This window comes from Meleagris gallopavo, chromosome 2, assembly GCF_000146605.3.
Source record: "Meleagris gallopavo isolate NT-WF06-2002-E0010 breed Aviagen turkey brand Nicholas breeding stock chromosome 2, Turkey_5.1, whole genome shotgun sequence".
Taxonomy (NCBI): Eukaryota; Metazoa; Chordata; class Aves; order Galliformes; family Phasianidae; genus Meleagris; species Meleagris gallopavo.
The window spans coordinates 27939925-27955081 of NC_015012.2; the positions used below are offsets into that span (position 1 = coordinate 27939925).

Sequence of the window (15157 nt, forward strand, 5' to 3'; positions counted from 1 at the left end):
AAGAATTCCAGAGAAATCAAAATTTAGTGTTTTTATTAATGGCAAACCAAGTTTGGAAATGAATCAGATACACTAGGGGAGGTAAACATTATACAATCAACGAAAGCAGTCATGGCAATGCACGTTGTTCCAGGAGCTCAACTTTGGGACTTTCCTCCAGAATTTTTAGTTGAACTCAGGGACATGAACACGCTTTTCCAGTCTCTCATGACAGTGCAATGAAAACACAGCATTGCCTACTGCAAACGGGTCACCTATTCAGCTTTGTATCAATTTTAACTCAAGCAGAGACTAGGAGCACAAAATCACCTCTCTCAGGAGATTGGTTCAAATCAGCAGGCTATAAAATTGGTCAACCCAAATCAGTAGATATTTGGACATATTGCTTCCATCCCTTGCTACCCCACCCTCAAAAATAGCACTACAGTCATCACAAATCTGGTCCAGAAAACCAAAACTTACATGTATCAGAAGAGGTAAAACAGAACAGATCGTTTTTACATTCTTAAAATGAGCTTTCCTATTTCTTTCAGTTGAATTTGAATTTGAAGTTTTCTAGTGCATTTGATGGGCTCCTTGCTGTAAATTTTCTGCGTAACTTTCACCTACTTGTAGCAGAATGAGCAGCTGATGAAGACAAACAGCTGATAATCTCCCCAGAAGTGGAGGCCTGAAGAACAAATTGCACCCCAAAACCGTGCGATTAACTATTGGCTATAGGGTTACTGAGCAGCCACAAACATTTCAAAAGGTCATAACAAATTTTCATTCGCAGATTGTCTATTCTATATAAAATTAGCATCCCCTCATCTTCATGAAGTTGAATTGATTTCTACGATAAAAAAATAACTGCTGTAACAAGCTATCATTCTCCATTATAAGCTTCAGACTGCATTTTTTTTTATTTCTCATGTCATGACTGACATTAAGGCTCTAATCGGTTGAGAAATGTGCAATATAGAGCACTCCAAACTGATACAGACAGACCTAATTTGAATATAAATTTTTTATACTGTGTGTACATAAAACAGATCTAATATATATTTTAAACAGTAATTCTTACACAGAAGAAATATTTCTTTGTAGAATGCTTATCATCAACATTAATTAGTAAAGGAGTACACTGCAAAGCATTTCTACAAGAAAGTACTTGAAAAAACTTTAATTACAAGACAGGGTTGAATACTATGTGACTTACTTACACCTAATACAGATTATAATCAGAATTTGCGTAGCCTGTGAAAAAGTAAGCTTAACTTTTGAATCACAAGGTGACTTGGCAGACATAAAAGTTCTCTCCTGTAAAACTTTACATGGAATCTTCAGAAGAGTTTACATTTGTAATCACGCGCTCTTTACCAGTACAGAGGAAAATGGAGAAACAAAAAAAAACTCTCATCTTCCAAGTCACAACAATGAAGTAAAGCAATGTGCCTACCTTGTTCATCTCCATTTCGTGAGATGCAAGCTGATGTTGTGATTCTTCTAACTGGTTAACTAGAGAATTCTTTTCCCTTGTAACTCTCTCTACTTGAGCCTCTAACATGGCAACATTCTCAGACATGGCCGTCACCTGCAAAATAAACAAGAACACAGCAGTGATGAAATTCAGCCAGCTACAGATTTAAACCCTGTAGGACTTTCTCCTTGAAAGTAACTGCAGCTATATAGACAAAATATATGCCAAGAAATGCAAAAAAAAAAAAAAAGCATAAACTAGAAATATAATAAAAATATTAACCAAATACGGCTAAATTACTTTAATAATTGGTATGTTAATTTGAATTAATTTATCATGAGGTCATGCATTTGAAACTTTCCATTAGTCAGATTAGTCTTCAGAACTTGCAAACATGATCGAAGTGTCATATGCACCTGGTTGCAATACTTTTGCAGCTATGGAAGAACTATTTAACACCTTCTTATCTGTACTTATGTAGATCAGTTTCAACAAAATCACATTCCCCCAGCTATCTTTTGCACCAGCAAAAAAAAAAAAACAAAAAACAACTGCCATTGTAAGTATATATATTCAATTAATTCCAAGTTCAGACAGTACTTTCGCACTGAAAATCAAAGCATAATCCAAAAAGCATATAGAAATAGTATGGTAAAAATTTAATTAATTCAGATCAGATTTTACTGAGCGCTGGAAAAAAATGTAACAATAAAACAGAGACAGTGACCCTTCAGCTATTTAGCCCTGAAGCTTACTAATGTAATGGAAATAATGGTGTCTGACAGTTCTAGGTTAACTTACAGGAATTCAAAGCCAAACCTAGAGGATTACATATTCATAACTATTCTTCACTCATTATATATCCACCTGAACTTTGAAACATACCATTTCTTTCCCTCAAACAAATGACTTCTTAAAGAAAGTGATAAAATACTCACATAGCATACAGTGCATCAAGTCAACCCTTATTTCTACCATTTCATTGTCCTGAAGCACAATAGCTAATCGAATAATACGTAGACTTAAATCATACGTAGACTTAAATCATACGTATAGATCATAGTTTTCTAGAAAGTTACTCTATATCTTTCTTAATTACTAAGAATGACATCATCATAGTATCACTATGCAACATTTAATGCATTATATGGGATTTTGGAAAAAAGAAAAAGAAAAAGACAGACAGACTACAAGTCCTAAGACTTGAGATCAGTTTCAGTAAAACACAGCACAGCAGCTTGTGATAAAATACAAGGTGATGTACTGACATGAAGGAATGAATTATTCTGCTGAAAAAAAGTATGAAATGCTTATCTAATACTCTGCATTTTAGAGTGCATATTCTGCTCTGAAATAAATCTAAATGACTAAAGCTTAGAATCATAGAATATCCTGAGTTGGAAGGAACACACAAGCATCACTGATTCCATCTCGTGACTCTATACAGGAACTCTGAAATTCAAACCCTATGTCCAAACACTCCTTGAACTCTGGCAGGCCTAAGGCCAGAACCACCACCCTGGGGAGCCCATTCCAGAGCCCAAACACTCGGCCTACTTCTGGTGAAGAACCTTTTCCTAATCCCCAACCAGACCCTCACCTGACACAACTCCATGCCATTTCCTTGGGTCTTGTCACTGTAACCAGAGAGCAGAAATCAGTGCCTTTGCTCCCCTTGCGAGTAAGCTGTAGGCCACCATGAGGCTTCTCCACAACCTCCACTTCTTCAGGCAGAATAATTCAAGAGATCTCAGTCACTCCTCACATGTCTTGCCCTACAGACCATTCAGCATCTTCATAGCTCTCCTCTGGACACCCTCTAATAATTTTGTCTTTACGGATAACTTCCAACAGACAGCAATGACTTAAAAAAAAACCTGCTTACTACTTAACGATGGCTCACTGTCCGCAGTTTAGGTTTTAATTTCTATTTGCCTTGCCAACAGATTTATGAAGCTTACTTTTAAAAATATTCAATCCTCATTACTATACTTAATTCTTGTTTTTAGATCCGAAATTGGAGTTGAAGGCTTTAAATTCCTATTACTGTTTCAGAATATTATCTCACAATACCAGAAATACAACCATATTTCTCTTAGTTCTATGCTATATATGGTCATATTACAATATGGCTTATTTCTAAAAAGAGCCAATAAATACAGAAAAAAAAACTACAGTCAGAAGAGAAATTCACTGTATTATTCCCCAAATTCCACCATAAAATGGTTGAAGAGGCTCTAAATCAAATGTCCCATAGGTTTACTGATGTTAGGATGAAGTTTCCTCTGTATATGTGTTACGTGGCAGAAAACTCTTGTGCTTTATACTCACATTACACTTGGATCTAGAAGTCTAGAGCAAGATTATGCTACAATGGTCAGTCAGTCTTGGTCAGTCAGTCTCAATATAAATAACAAGAGAGATTCTGTCTGAAAGATTCCATAAATATAGGGTTGTTTTATTTTGCTTTAAACAAGATTCCTCCACATTTCTGCAGATGGGCAAATTAAGCGTTGAAAAGATCTCTCTAAAAAAATACCATATTACAATGCAATTACAATACTGTAGCTTTGACATATAATGTAAGTATTATGTAGCACAAGGTCCTAACCTTCACACGTACAAAATTCTGAACGTTCAACTTGACAACTTATTCCTTATAGGAAGCTAGGAACAAATCATACTTTAAAGTAGTGTTAGAATAGATTTACTGAGCTTGAAAATCCAAAATAGAAACAAAGTAAAGGATGCCCAAACAGAAAGTTTAGAGAAATTTTATACTCCTTGTATATACAAATAGGAAAAATCATATGTGTACCATTGCTGCCAAGTTCTCCCTTTCTTTCTTCATTTCTTCTCGCAGAGCTTCTTTCTCCTCAGTCCTCTTATTGAGCTGCACAGCTAACTCCTTTTCAAGACGATTCTTCTGGCGTTCCATCTCACTTTTCAGTTGCTCACACTGAACGAGAGCCTAAATAAAGAAAAATATAAAAACAATTAGGTTTCTCATACTTAAAAATAAGATGTTAAATTACTGCAATATGTACCTAATGTGTTCAGAGAAACCAATTCACTATTAGGATGTTTTTTGTTGGTTTTTTTTTGCTTATTTGTTTTTTTACTTTTTTAACATAGTTATGATGTTTATCCAATCCTACCATATTAACATCTAGAATAGGACTAACAAATTGAAAACAGACGTACGTTTATTTGTATAAACATGCCCTATTGCGATTGGTAATTCTAAATGCATCTCTAAATGCATTTAGAAGTCAGGGCAAAGAAGAAAGCACTTGCAGGGTATATTTTCCAAATAAGAAGCTGTTCTTCTGCAGCTGATTATTTGCCTTTCATTTAAAACTCCTGAATGCACTTCTGTAGAACCAGTCTCCTATACCCGACTCCTTGCAAACTGCTGTTTTTACTATATGAATGGTTCAAAAAGTTATTCTATGAAATCTATGCAGAAAACACTCCTGGGTTTATTGCAGTTAAGCAAGTTTAGCCTTTCCAGATCTCTTCCTGGCTCTAAGGAACAGAAACAACTAAAAAACAGGAAAAAAATGATGCTTTTTAAAAAATAAGTACCTGAGGTCAGATAGTCTGATAGGATAATGAAACTGTAATACAGTGGACTTCTAAATGCTACCCCCTCACATTTCTCAGGTGGACTTTTCTAAGTGATTCTTTGATACTTACAAAAACAAACAGCCAATTCGTGCTTCCCAAGATAAATACTAGTATTTTAAAAAATAAATAAATAAAATAAAAAAATAAAACCACCAGCCAAACAAAAAACCACCATACAGAGCTGCTTTTCTCATATGAAAGACTTAAACCATTACTAACGTGAGCTAATTTGACTCATCACCTCTCTGTTGAGTAAAAACTTGAAGCTGCAATAATCACATCTAACGAGTATGTAGGATTTCAAGCTCTTACTATATTTTCTCCTACGAATCACAGACTTTATACAGAGTCTATGACACACATCCCTACAGCACTGGATAAATAATATCAACTACTATTGTTTATTCGGTCATTAGAACAATTATATCAATCTTACCCAAAAACAAAGGCACTTCATTAAAAACAAGTATACTTAAAAACCAAATAATTCAATAATGATTAAAGAAAATAGAAATATCCCCAAACCACAACCACTCGATTCATAGTAATTCACTAATAATGCAGTAGATGTCACTAAATCTCAAAGAAATAATTCAGATCAATAATAGTTATTATAGTAACTAGGGCTAGCATAAGCATTTGATCAAAAGTGGTTTTGCCATTACTATTTACCCCGTGCCAAAAGTTTCATAAAGGTAGCATTTTTAACTCTGAAGATGAGAAGTCCTATATAATAACTAATCAGTTCTTGCCTTGCACTCAACTGAGGTAAAACTAATTGTTTATAAATGTTTCAAATATTATTTCAGGAGCAGTTCAGAAAGGTGGTATTACCTGTGTGACCTATTGTAGGGCACTGCCTTAGCAGAGAGGCTGGACTCGATGCTCTCTTGTGGTCCATTCCAATCCCCTGGCTGTGTGATTACAGTTATCTTCCTATACGTTGTAAATGCCTTTGAAAATGTTACCTTTCAGTTTTTATCATTGAGCTCTGAAACCACTTAAGAATTTAAATAATGGCTTCAGAATGCAATACATCCCACAGCTTTGGATGACAACTTAAGAATCCAGAGTTCATGTTACTGCTCAAAAGTATTCACAGTTTGAACCTACCACATCAGTAACAAAGGTTTTATGCACACATTCTCTCATTAGCTTGCAAACTAATTCATATTTACAGGAGTTTTGAATACTCAAAAGCTCTAATCTTTTTGATGACTTTACCTTTGTTTTTTCTAAATTGGCCTCTTCTGTCATTTGCACAGCTTGTTTAACTTGCTCATATGCATTTGATTCTCTTTGCTGCATCTCTTTCACGTTTTGCCTCACTGAAACAAGTGCATCCATCAAATCATCTCTTTCTCTGCACATAAAAAAAGAAAAAATATACTTCTTCTGTATCTTCCCATAAGTAGGGGAAAAGCAGGTGTATCAGATAAACAGATATTTACAGATAAAACAGATATTAACAGATAGAAGACAAAGGTATTATGTGAAGCAAGACTAAAACCAGTACGGGTTAAGCATGAAAGACAGAATACTCTGAGTATCTGCTGAGCTGTTAATCTATCTGTATCTATCACCTGCTACTGGTCTTATGCTTCAAGATGGACTGTTAGGGAAGCTACCAGTAAATCTGGAAGAATTCAGGTCATGAATGTGCTGAAGCTGAGTAACATTACAAAATACGAATCCATGTTTAAAAAAAAAAAAAAGCTGTGTAAAATATCAGAACAAAGCAATATGGTATTACCCTGTCATTACACGTAAAATAGGAAGGAAAAAGAATTAAAAGAAAGGATTTAAGTTCCAAAAATAATTCAGGTTATTGAATATATCAGGAAAAAACAGTAGCTCTTTGCTGCACACTCTAACTGAGCTGAAGAAAAATACTCTTGGATTCTACACCTCCACACGACTTCTTTATTAACAAAAACCATATCAAAATGAGTAAAGTTAGATACTTAACTATCCCACTATTTTTCATATGGCGAATGCTTTTCAGTTCTGAGAGAATAATTGTCTCCATTTATTTACAGAACAACTAGATTCTGACTGAAAATTGCTGCTGTTTTGTCTGTGCATCTGTTGCACTGAATGGTAACAGTTCTGTGTATTCATTTTAGCAGCATTTGGACAAACTACTTAGTCCTTGTGAAAATATCTACTGTAATATCTTTATTTTAATAACTTCAATCAAAGAAGTTGATTTCAGATGTTGTTGAGAGATGGTTTAAGAGGAAGAAATAAATCAGCTCAAATCTTTTGTTTCAAGCTGCCCTGTAACACAAGGTGACAAAAATGTACTGGCTGAGTTTCCACAGTTTCTGTGACAACAGTTACTATTAAAAAAAACAAAAAAAAAGGCAGATTTGGAAACATGATTTTTCAGCAACAGAGAGCTTTCCCAGAAAATTCTTGGACTTGTGACAACAGAAAAATACATTAATCCTCCCAACATCCATATAATATGTAGAGATCACATCCATTTGTCAAACAGAATGTATTATGCCCCTTCAGACTTCCCACTTCTTGACCCACTACCTCCTCTTTAGCAGACTCATTCTAAAACTCTGGAAATCCTAAAAATCTTCACGTATCTGACAATAGACAGATGGTTGTTTAACAAACTTTGAGAAAGCTGCAGTATCCTGTCACTATTACTAACAAGTAAAAATTGAGAGATTTCTGAAGACGATTGACTAGCAGCATTTCTTTAAAAAAAAAAAAGTTAATGTTGTTGGAATTTCTGAATTACTGTATCACATTACAAACCACATATACTATGTTCAGCTTGTACAGTTACTTTCTAAGCCCTTTAAATAAAAGCCACAATTTAAAAATGGTTGCTAAAAATATTTTCATTTCTTTCATTCAAAGGAAGTTGCCTTGAATTAGTTAGCAAAGTATTCCATCCCAAACTCTGGACCTATTAAACATATTCAAGGAAAAAAGGGATTTCTCTGGTACAGTGAAAGGTTTACTTGTAGAATTAGCACAATAAATATAAACTACCAGCAGTTTGGTGGGGGAAATCCCAAGGGATTGCATTTATAAGATAAAGACTAACTTTCTTTTGCATTTGAAATAAGAAGAAAACTACCTATGGATTTCACAGTGGCTGTGACCTACACTCATATTCCGCCATCAGTTTTCGTATTACAATCTGAACTTGGGACTCCATTGCCTTGTAAATGTCTCTACAAATACAACCATATTATAATCTACGTGGTTTAATGTAAGCAACTGTTATTTCATGAGAAACTAAATATCCCCAAACTTACTTTGTTACTCTCTCAATGGCCTGCATGTGAACATTAGAATGTGTCTGTGCAAGAATTGCCTCCTGCTGTGCACATTTGAGACAAAGACCACCAACTCGACTAGAATTTGTGGCTGAAACAAGTGATTTCTGATGTTTTAACCTTGCTTCCAAATCTTCACATGTCTTCTGAGATTCTGAAAGGTGTTTCCTAAAAAGAAGAAACAAAAATGAAAAAAAATATTTGAGCAATACCCAAACATTTCTACAAGCTATATTTACATGCAAAATATAACATAAATGCAAAAAAAAAAAAAAAAAAAAGAGCTGTAAGAAACTCCATAATGTACATTATTTTACACATTTCAGTAGCCTGCGGAAAATCTTAGCAGAGAAATAGCAGTTAAACTGTGTCAACAAAATTACTAATAGATAAAACAAAATTAAATTATTTACTGAAAACAGTAAAGCCACACAGAAAATTTTAGATGAAACTTGTAGTCTTACATTTTTACTGAAGAGAAAAAAAGGATTCATTATCAAAAGAAACTTTGTAAATCATATACCATCATTTATACAATGGCTGTGCAAATATTTCAATATCCTATGAAAATGTATTTTTTTCCTGCTCTTATTGCTAATATTAACAGTAGCTCCTCATTTCTACGCTACTCTCAAATTAGCCAGCAAGTGACAATACACTTCCTAGAGAAAATCCAGCACAAGTTCTTTACAGAGAGAGTGGTGAGGTGCTGGAACAGGCTGCCCAGAGAGGTTATGGATGCCCCGACCCTGGAGGTGTTCAAGGCCAGATCGGACGGGGCTGTGGGCAGCCTGATCTAGTATTAAATGGGGAGGTTGGTGGCCCTGCCTGTGGCAGGAGGGTTGGAGATTCATGATCCTTGAGGTCCCTTCCAACCCTGGCCATTCTGTGATCTGTGATTCTGTGAACATTCACTCTGATCACCTCTCTGATCACTCTAGGGACAAAGTTGAGGTCAACCCCAACGCCAGAAAAACAGGGTAAGTTCTCTACTTCTCTCTGAAATTTATACCAGGTTCTATGAAGAATTTTCTCTAGAATTTCCAAGCATCTGTCATGGCAGGAAGAGCTCAGAAAGAATGCTGACATCAGGAAGTTCCAGACAAATGCACACTGCGCACATAAAGATCTATCTGACAAATTGTGCAATGTATCCAAAACTTTTGGTTTGTTATGCAGACCATCTGGGCAGCATACACATACCAAGTCTGACACATTCTGGCTGCACTAGATTTACTGAGCACACGATATGTATGCACATATATTTCCTTCTGGGATAGCTTCTGTGTACTTTTTTCCTATTTTAGTAGTAGGTCTATTAGAATACACTATAACCTGGACAGAATTTGCCCTGGGTATATCCTTGTACAGTCATGGTACAACAGACCTATTATTAAGAAATCTAGGGCAGAAACTGATGAGTTCTATGTAAATTCATAATTCAAGTTAAAAAAATAGGGATAGTTCCATCTGAAAACAGTACAATTTTGAAACTTGAAAGTGCAAAATCACCAGATCCCAAGTGTTTCAAAGCGCTTACACTTTCAAAGATGGCACCCCTTAGGAGAAAGTGAGAAGTTTCAAAAAGTACCTTTAGAAGTTTTCAGATGATTTCAATCTAATCTTTCTTTAATTTTCTCTAATTTTTTCTCTAATCTTTCTTTCTGAATATATTTAACACTATGCCAAAAGAGGAAGAAAGCCAACAGACTAGGTAGCTGAGATTTAAGATTCTCCTAGCACAATTGGCTTTGTACATTTATGATTTCATCACTGCAGATGGCATATTTAAACCAGTAACTTCTTTTGCATACAAGCACACGTAGAATTATGTAATTTTAGATATATTGGATTAGAAATTATTTGGGGAAAAACATAATTAAACAAATTTGGCAGCAGTATCATGAATGCAAGTACACAAGAAGTTTATTCCAGAACACCAAATCCTACAGCGTTGGCTTCTACTGCTGGTTTTGCTAGTCTGCTGTCTATAATGAAACCACTCACTTAGAGTGCATGACCTATTTTCAAATATTTTTATTTTTGAAGCTATGCAGGTTACATGACTGGAAACACAGCATGCATACTTCAGAACAATTGTTGCCCTGTGCCAAAAACATTATGTGGCCTAAACTAACTCAGAGATTCCTAAAATTTTTGATACCAGAAGAAAGTTGATTGTGAACGAGCTCACATAAGTTAAAACTTCAGCTTCTTTTTTAACTTTGTTTGTATTATCAGAACAGGCACGGAGTCTCCATAAGGAAACCGGACAAAAAAAGAGATTTCATATCAAGTTTTGAGGCTCAGTAATGTCTGAAAATACAATTTGACATAATTTATTAAATGGCAATACATACATTTTATAACAATGCATTCAATTATATTACTTGAGAAAACACAAATAAATCCTTTAAAACCAGCTTTCAGGCAAAGAACTTGAAAACATCACCTATAGTCTTTAATCACACTGTTATCTAAATTCAAATAAAGAATGCATCATGTTAGGAGTTGATAATATTTCTTCAACCATAATTTGAAGAAAAAAAATAAATATTTCACTATACCTTAGAGATTGTACTTGGGCATCCAAGATACTGACTTTATCCTGATAAAGAAGTTTTAGTTTCTCCTTTAGAAAAGATGGAAGAAGAAAAAACAAAACATAATTGTGTCTTTTGGTTTGTTCTTTGTACTGTCTTTACATATAAATCTAGACATCAGCCATATTTATTCTTTTTCCTGAAGATATAAACCTGTTAAATCACTAGACTCGGAGAAATCTAACTATTTCACATTTTTGTTAAAGTTCACAACATGAATAAACCTCCCATTTTCTTAGTCCTACACATCTTGCCAGTTCCTTATATGATATAAATTGCTACAGCTCCACAAATTTCAACCATCTACAATAATTTAGAAAAATTTATGATCTTATCTCAGTTTTTCTTTTACTCTCCCACAACCCTGCAGAAATAAAAGATTCTTCAAGTAGAGTAGCTATTTTTTCATAATATAATAATATACTCCTACTACCTGGGACTCCTATTACCAAGAAACAAATAAATCAAGCACAGCAGTGATAAAATACAATGATGATAGCAATCCAAAGAAAGCATCAGAAATTTAGCTCACTATGATGCTTAGAAAGAAGTCACAATCACTACGATACTCCTACTGTAAATATTACTGAGGAAAAAAAGTGCATTTATTGTAAAAAAACTAGCTGTCAAATTGGTGTTATTGATAACTGAATATGTTTTCAGTTAAATATGTGCCAGAAGCACGATTAGAAGCATCCCAAAACTTTCAATTAATCCTGTTTTTTGTTTGTTTGTTTTTTTCCCCAAAGGATGCCACTGTCACCCAGTTCCTTTAGAGCAAATGAATCTAGAATACTGTCCCAAACTTAGGAAACAGGATAGGCTCTGAATCAGTAAGAGTTCTTGGTATCTCTAAAAGCACAACAAGTGTAATTCAGACCAGGGAAGAGAGACTGAGCAAAGCCACTTTTGTAGCTTACTGACCCTGCTCTGCTCCAGAAGTAGGAAAACTCATTGCAAACAAGCTTCTCTGGAGGCCTGCCTAAAATACAGCGGCTAGTTTCCATCTGCTTATGGGTTGTGTTACTGCCAGAATCTCCAAAGTACAGTGGAGCCATCACTGACCTGGTATTCTTGAACTAAGACTTATCTCTTGGAAATCAACACCTGCATCTGTGTCTAATTGGAGAATTATATTAATTAGTGAATAACAAGGAGATGAGGTTTAAGAGAATAAAATTTGATCTCAAATTAAGGTTCAGCCAACTCCTTCCATAAATCTATTACAAAATTGCAGCAATAACAGTACTGAATCCTTTTCCAAAGTAAAAAAAAAATCCTAATACCAACCAGTTCTACATGCCATTTTTCTACTTCTCCAACAGTTTTTGAAACCAAAGCTGGATCTCTGTTATATGCTGATGACGATTTAGAAGGTTGACGCAGCTTCAAATCATTATGCCTGGAGTTCTGATTATTTGCCAAAAATGAAAATGTTAATGCTTCAATTATAATTATGTATGCTGTATTTTTAAAACTAACATTAATTATGTAAATATCAAATGTTGTAATTTTAATTACAGTAAAATATAAGAGCCAGTACACAAGTTCATTAGGTTAGCGATCTCTGATGATATCTACAGAAATTCATGTTTTCAAACTGTCATTTTGTTTTGACTAAAATTCAGTTTGAAGATAATCATTTATATAAGTTTTTCTTAATAGGAGTTAGTTCATTGAACCCTGGTTAAAACAACAAGAGAAATAAAAACTTACTGAAGTATCTAGAAGAGCTTGTTCTCCCAAGGCATATTCTGCAGTCAAAAATTTCAGTTTCTGATGGAGGTCCTCATTTTCAAGTATAACTACTCGAACCTGATCTTTCATCTCAGACAACTCCTCCTGTGAGAGGGAGAAACTGCATGTAAAAGGTTCCTTAAGACAATCATCAACCTCTTGAGAACAAAGTTGAAAATATTTATCTAGTTTATTTCAGCTTTTTCAAACATAATAATAACACTCAAAAAAGAATTGTTTTTATACAGAAATTTAAGCTACAAAATAATTATTTCTTAAAAAATACACTTATTTGCATTTGTAAGATGAAATAAAAACATATTTGAAGCTCCTCAAACACCACATAAACACCAAGATGCGCGATAAAGCTCGGTGTTTATTGAACTGTGGTTTACCCATTTTTGGTCACTGAAGCAATTTATCTCAAGGCTAAGCACAAGTTTTTCTTAAAGCAACTCTTAATAATTGGGGGATCAGGGTTTCAGTAGCTGAAATATATTATGTAATAAATACCTTGCAAAACTTCACTTCTGCTTCTAAATGGTTAATGTACTGAGACTGATCATTAATTCTAGGAATAAGATCAGAAGGATCTGCTAAGTCTTCTGTTGCAGCTTCTGGGGTTTTCTGAAGGAAGTAAAGAACGGTGCGTGTTATTTTCTGGTTTACCAATTACTGCAAGAAGAAGTCACTTGCACACAGTATACAGCCTATGCTTAATAAAAAAAAAGTACCAGGTCATGAGAAAGGGAGAAACAGCAAGAACTTCTAATCTTCAGTTCAAGAAGTAAATATGCCTCTTCTGCCAAAACATATTACTGCTTGAATAAGCACATCTACAGAACATAACCATCAACCAATGCCCAAATGAAATTCACACACTATTTATTATTCATTTTAGACAAATGTTGGAGGGTATTTTCTTCTGTGAAATGAATATTGAAGTATCTTGAATTTTAATTGGTATGCATCAAAGGATACACCTCTAAATGTTCGTTAATAATTGCTGCAGAAATACGAGTATGTCTGCAATTTTCATAGCCACACAGAAACACAGGAAAATGTCTAACAAATATTTATCAAAGAACGTGATATTTTAAGATTCTGTAACTTCACAGCATTTACAGCTAAGAACAGTGTACAAATTAAACAAGAGTGTAACTAAATCTATTATTAAAATACCCTTAAAATCACAGTTGAAATGGTTTCACAAAAAACATAGCCTCTCTTTTATCCTATTAATAAGAGTCTTTGGTCATCTGAAAATAGAATTAATTTAGAGCTGACATTACACAACTATTTTGCATATTGTAATTCATTCTGATCTAATTAATTAGTCTTAAAGGTCCCAGATGTAATTTTCAGGAACTAACTCTGAACAGCCCGACACCTAAGTCTCCCAGACCTCATAAAAGATTCAGAAACCTACATCTTTGTTTTTTAAAAATTATTTTTTAAATGTTCACAATCAAAAATATAAATATACCTTTAAAAAAATTCATGCTACTATCGGGTAGCTATTACATCTTATACACAAAATGTGCATCAGAGAAGAAGACTAATTGGTGGAAGATGTTTTATGTTCAACAGCGAGTTACTAAGATCCCCTGTCCAACATTTAAGATAAAAACTTCAGGTTTTAAAACCAGAACTCTGTGGCATGGGGGTTGGAGCTTAATGACCCTTGTTTCACCCAGAACTACAGTTGAGATAAATGCAGGGTTTTCGAGAACCATCCAGAAAAACACTTACAGAGTAGACACTAAATTTGTAATGTAACCCACCTAGGCTGAGTGCATGTTTTGAGAGCATTTCTGCTGCAAGAAGGATAAATTTGAGAAACGTGCATAACGATATCCTTTCCACTTAGTAAACTAACTTTGGCAGAGACCACTGCATTTTGTTACAGAGCTACTATACTTGGTGCTACATGGATTGACTATCCAGTCAATCCCAACCGTTTCCAAAACAAAAAGGATGAACTTGCAGTGGAGTTAAGATGATGAGAAAACAAAGTAATGTGGACTGTCATCCACGATCAACTAGAAGGAAAATCCTAAATCAAGCATCTGGGATTTTTCTTCTGCTGTGGCCATAAACATACCAAGTTGAGATCATATCATTGAGAATCAAAATTTCAGAATGTAAGAATGGCTCAGGAGCTCTAATTCTTCCAGGACAGTAGAAAACATATCACAGCATGCATGCCATTCATTCAAATAACACAAAGAGACAAGAAGAAACATACTCGGAATTGCATCTTCCTCCTTGATGGAGAATCTTCACTTTCCATCTTCTCCTGATGTTGCAACAAAATTTTAAGTTGATTAACTAGGAAGAGATTAAAAAAAAAAAACACAAAAACACACTGGTTATAAGCAATAATATTGATAGTACAAATGGATAAATTTATTATTATTTCT

General features: G+C 34.4%; 1 protein-coding gene across 3 annotated transcripts; it reads right to left on the reverse strand.

The window, feature by feature from the left end:
• Positions 1–25: 25 nt before the first annotated feature.
• LOC100544592 (serologically defined colon cancer antigen 8 homolog) lies at positions 26–15061 on the reverse strand. 3 transcript variants are annotated; one of them, XM_010706837.3, is made up of 10 exons: positions 14983–15061; positions 13248–13361; positions 12714–12839; positions 12288–12407; positions 10962–11026; positions 8374–8562; positions 6314–6452; positions 4278–4430; positions 1439–1573; positions 36–670 (listed from the first exon to the last, which is right to left on the reverse strand). In XM_010706837.3, exons 1-10 carry the CDS (start codon positions 15025–15027, stop codon positions 602–604), a joined length of 1155 nt encoding a protein of 384 aa, XP_010705139.1. In that variant the 5' UTR covers positions 15028–15061; the 3' UTR covers positions 36–601. The 3 variants fall into 3 exon arrangements, with proteins under 3 accessions (XP_010705140.1, XP_019468288.1, XP_010705139.1); XM_019612743.2 differs by having other exon boundaries at positions 28–1573; XM_010706838.3 differs by lacking the exon at positions 12288–12407 and having other exon boundaries at positions 26–1573.
• Positions 15062–15157: the final 96 nt, after the last annotated feature.

What these genes read in the sequence shown, in the direction of transcription:
- LOC100544592 (XM_019612743.2), bottom strand. Translation starts at nt 15,027, where the DNA reads ATGGAAAGTGAAGATTCTCCATCAAGGAGGAAGATGCAATTCCGA. An exon ending in AAGCTCTTCTAGATACTTCA is followed by an intron (nt 12,408 to 12,713) that starts GTAAGTTTTTAT and finishes GCAAATAATCAG; the next exon opens with AACTCCAGGCATAATGATTT. An exon ending in CCAATTTAGAAAAAACAAAG is followed by an intron (nt 4,431 to 6,313) that starts GTAAAGTCATCA and finishes TTCTTTATTTAG; the next exon opens with GCTCTCGTTCAGTGTGAGCA.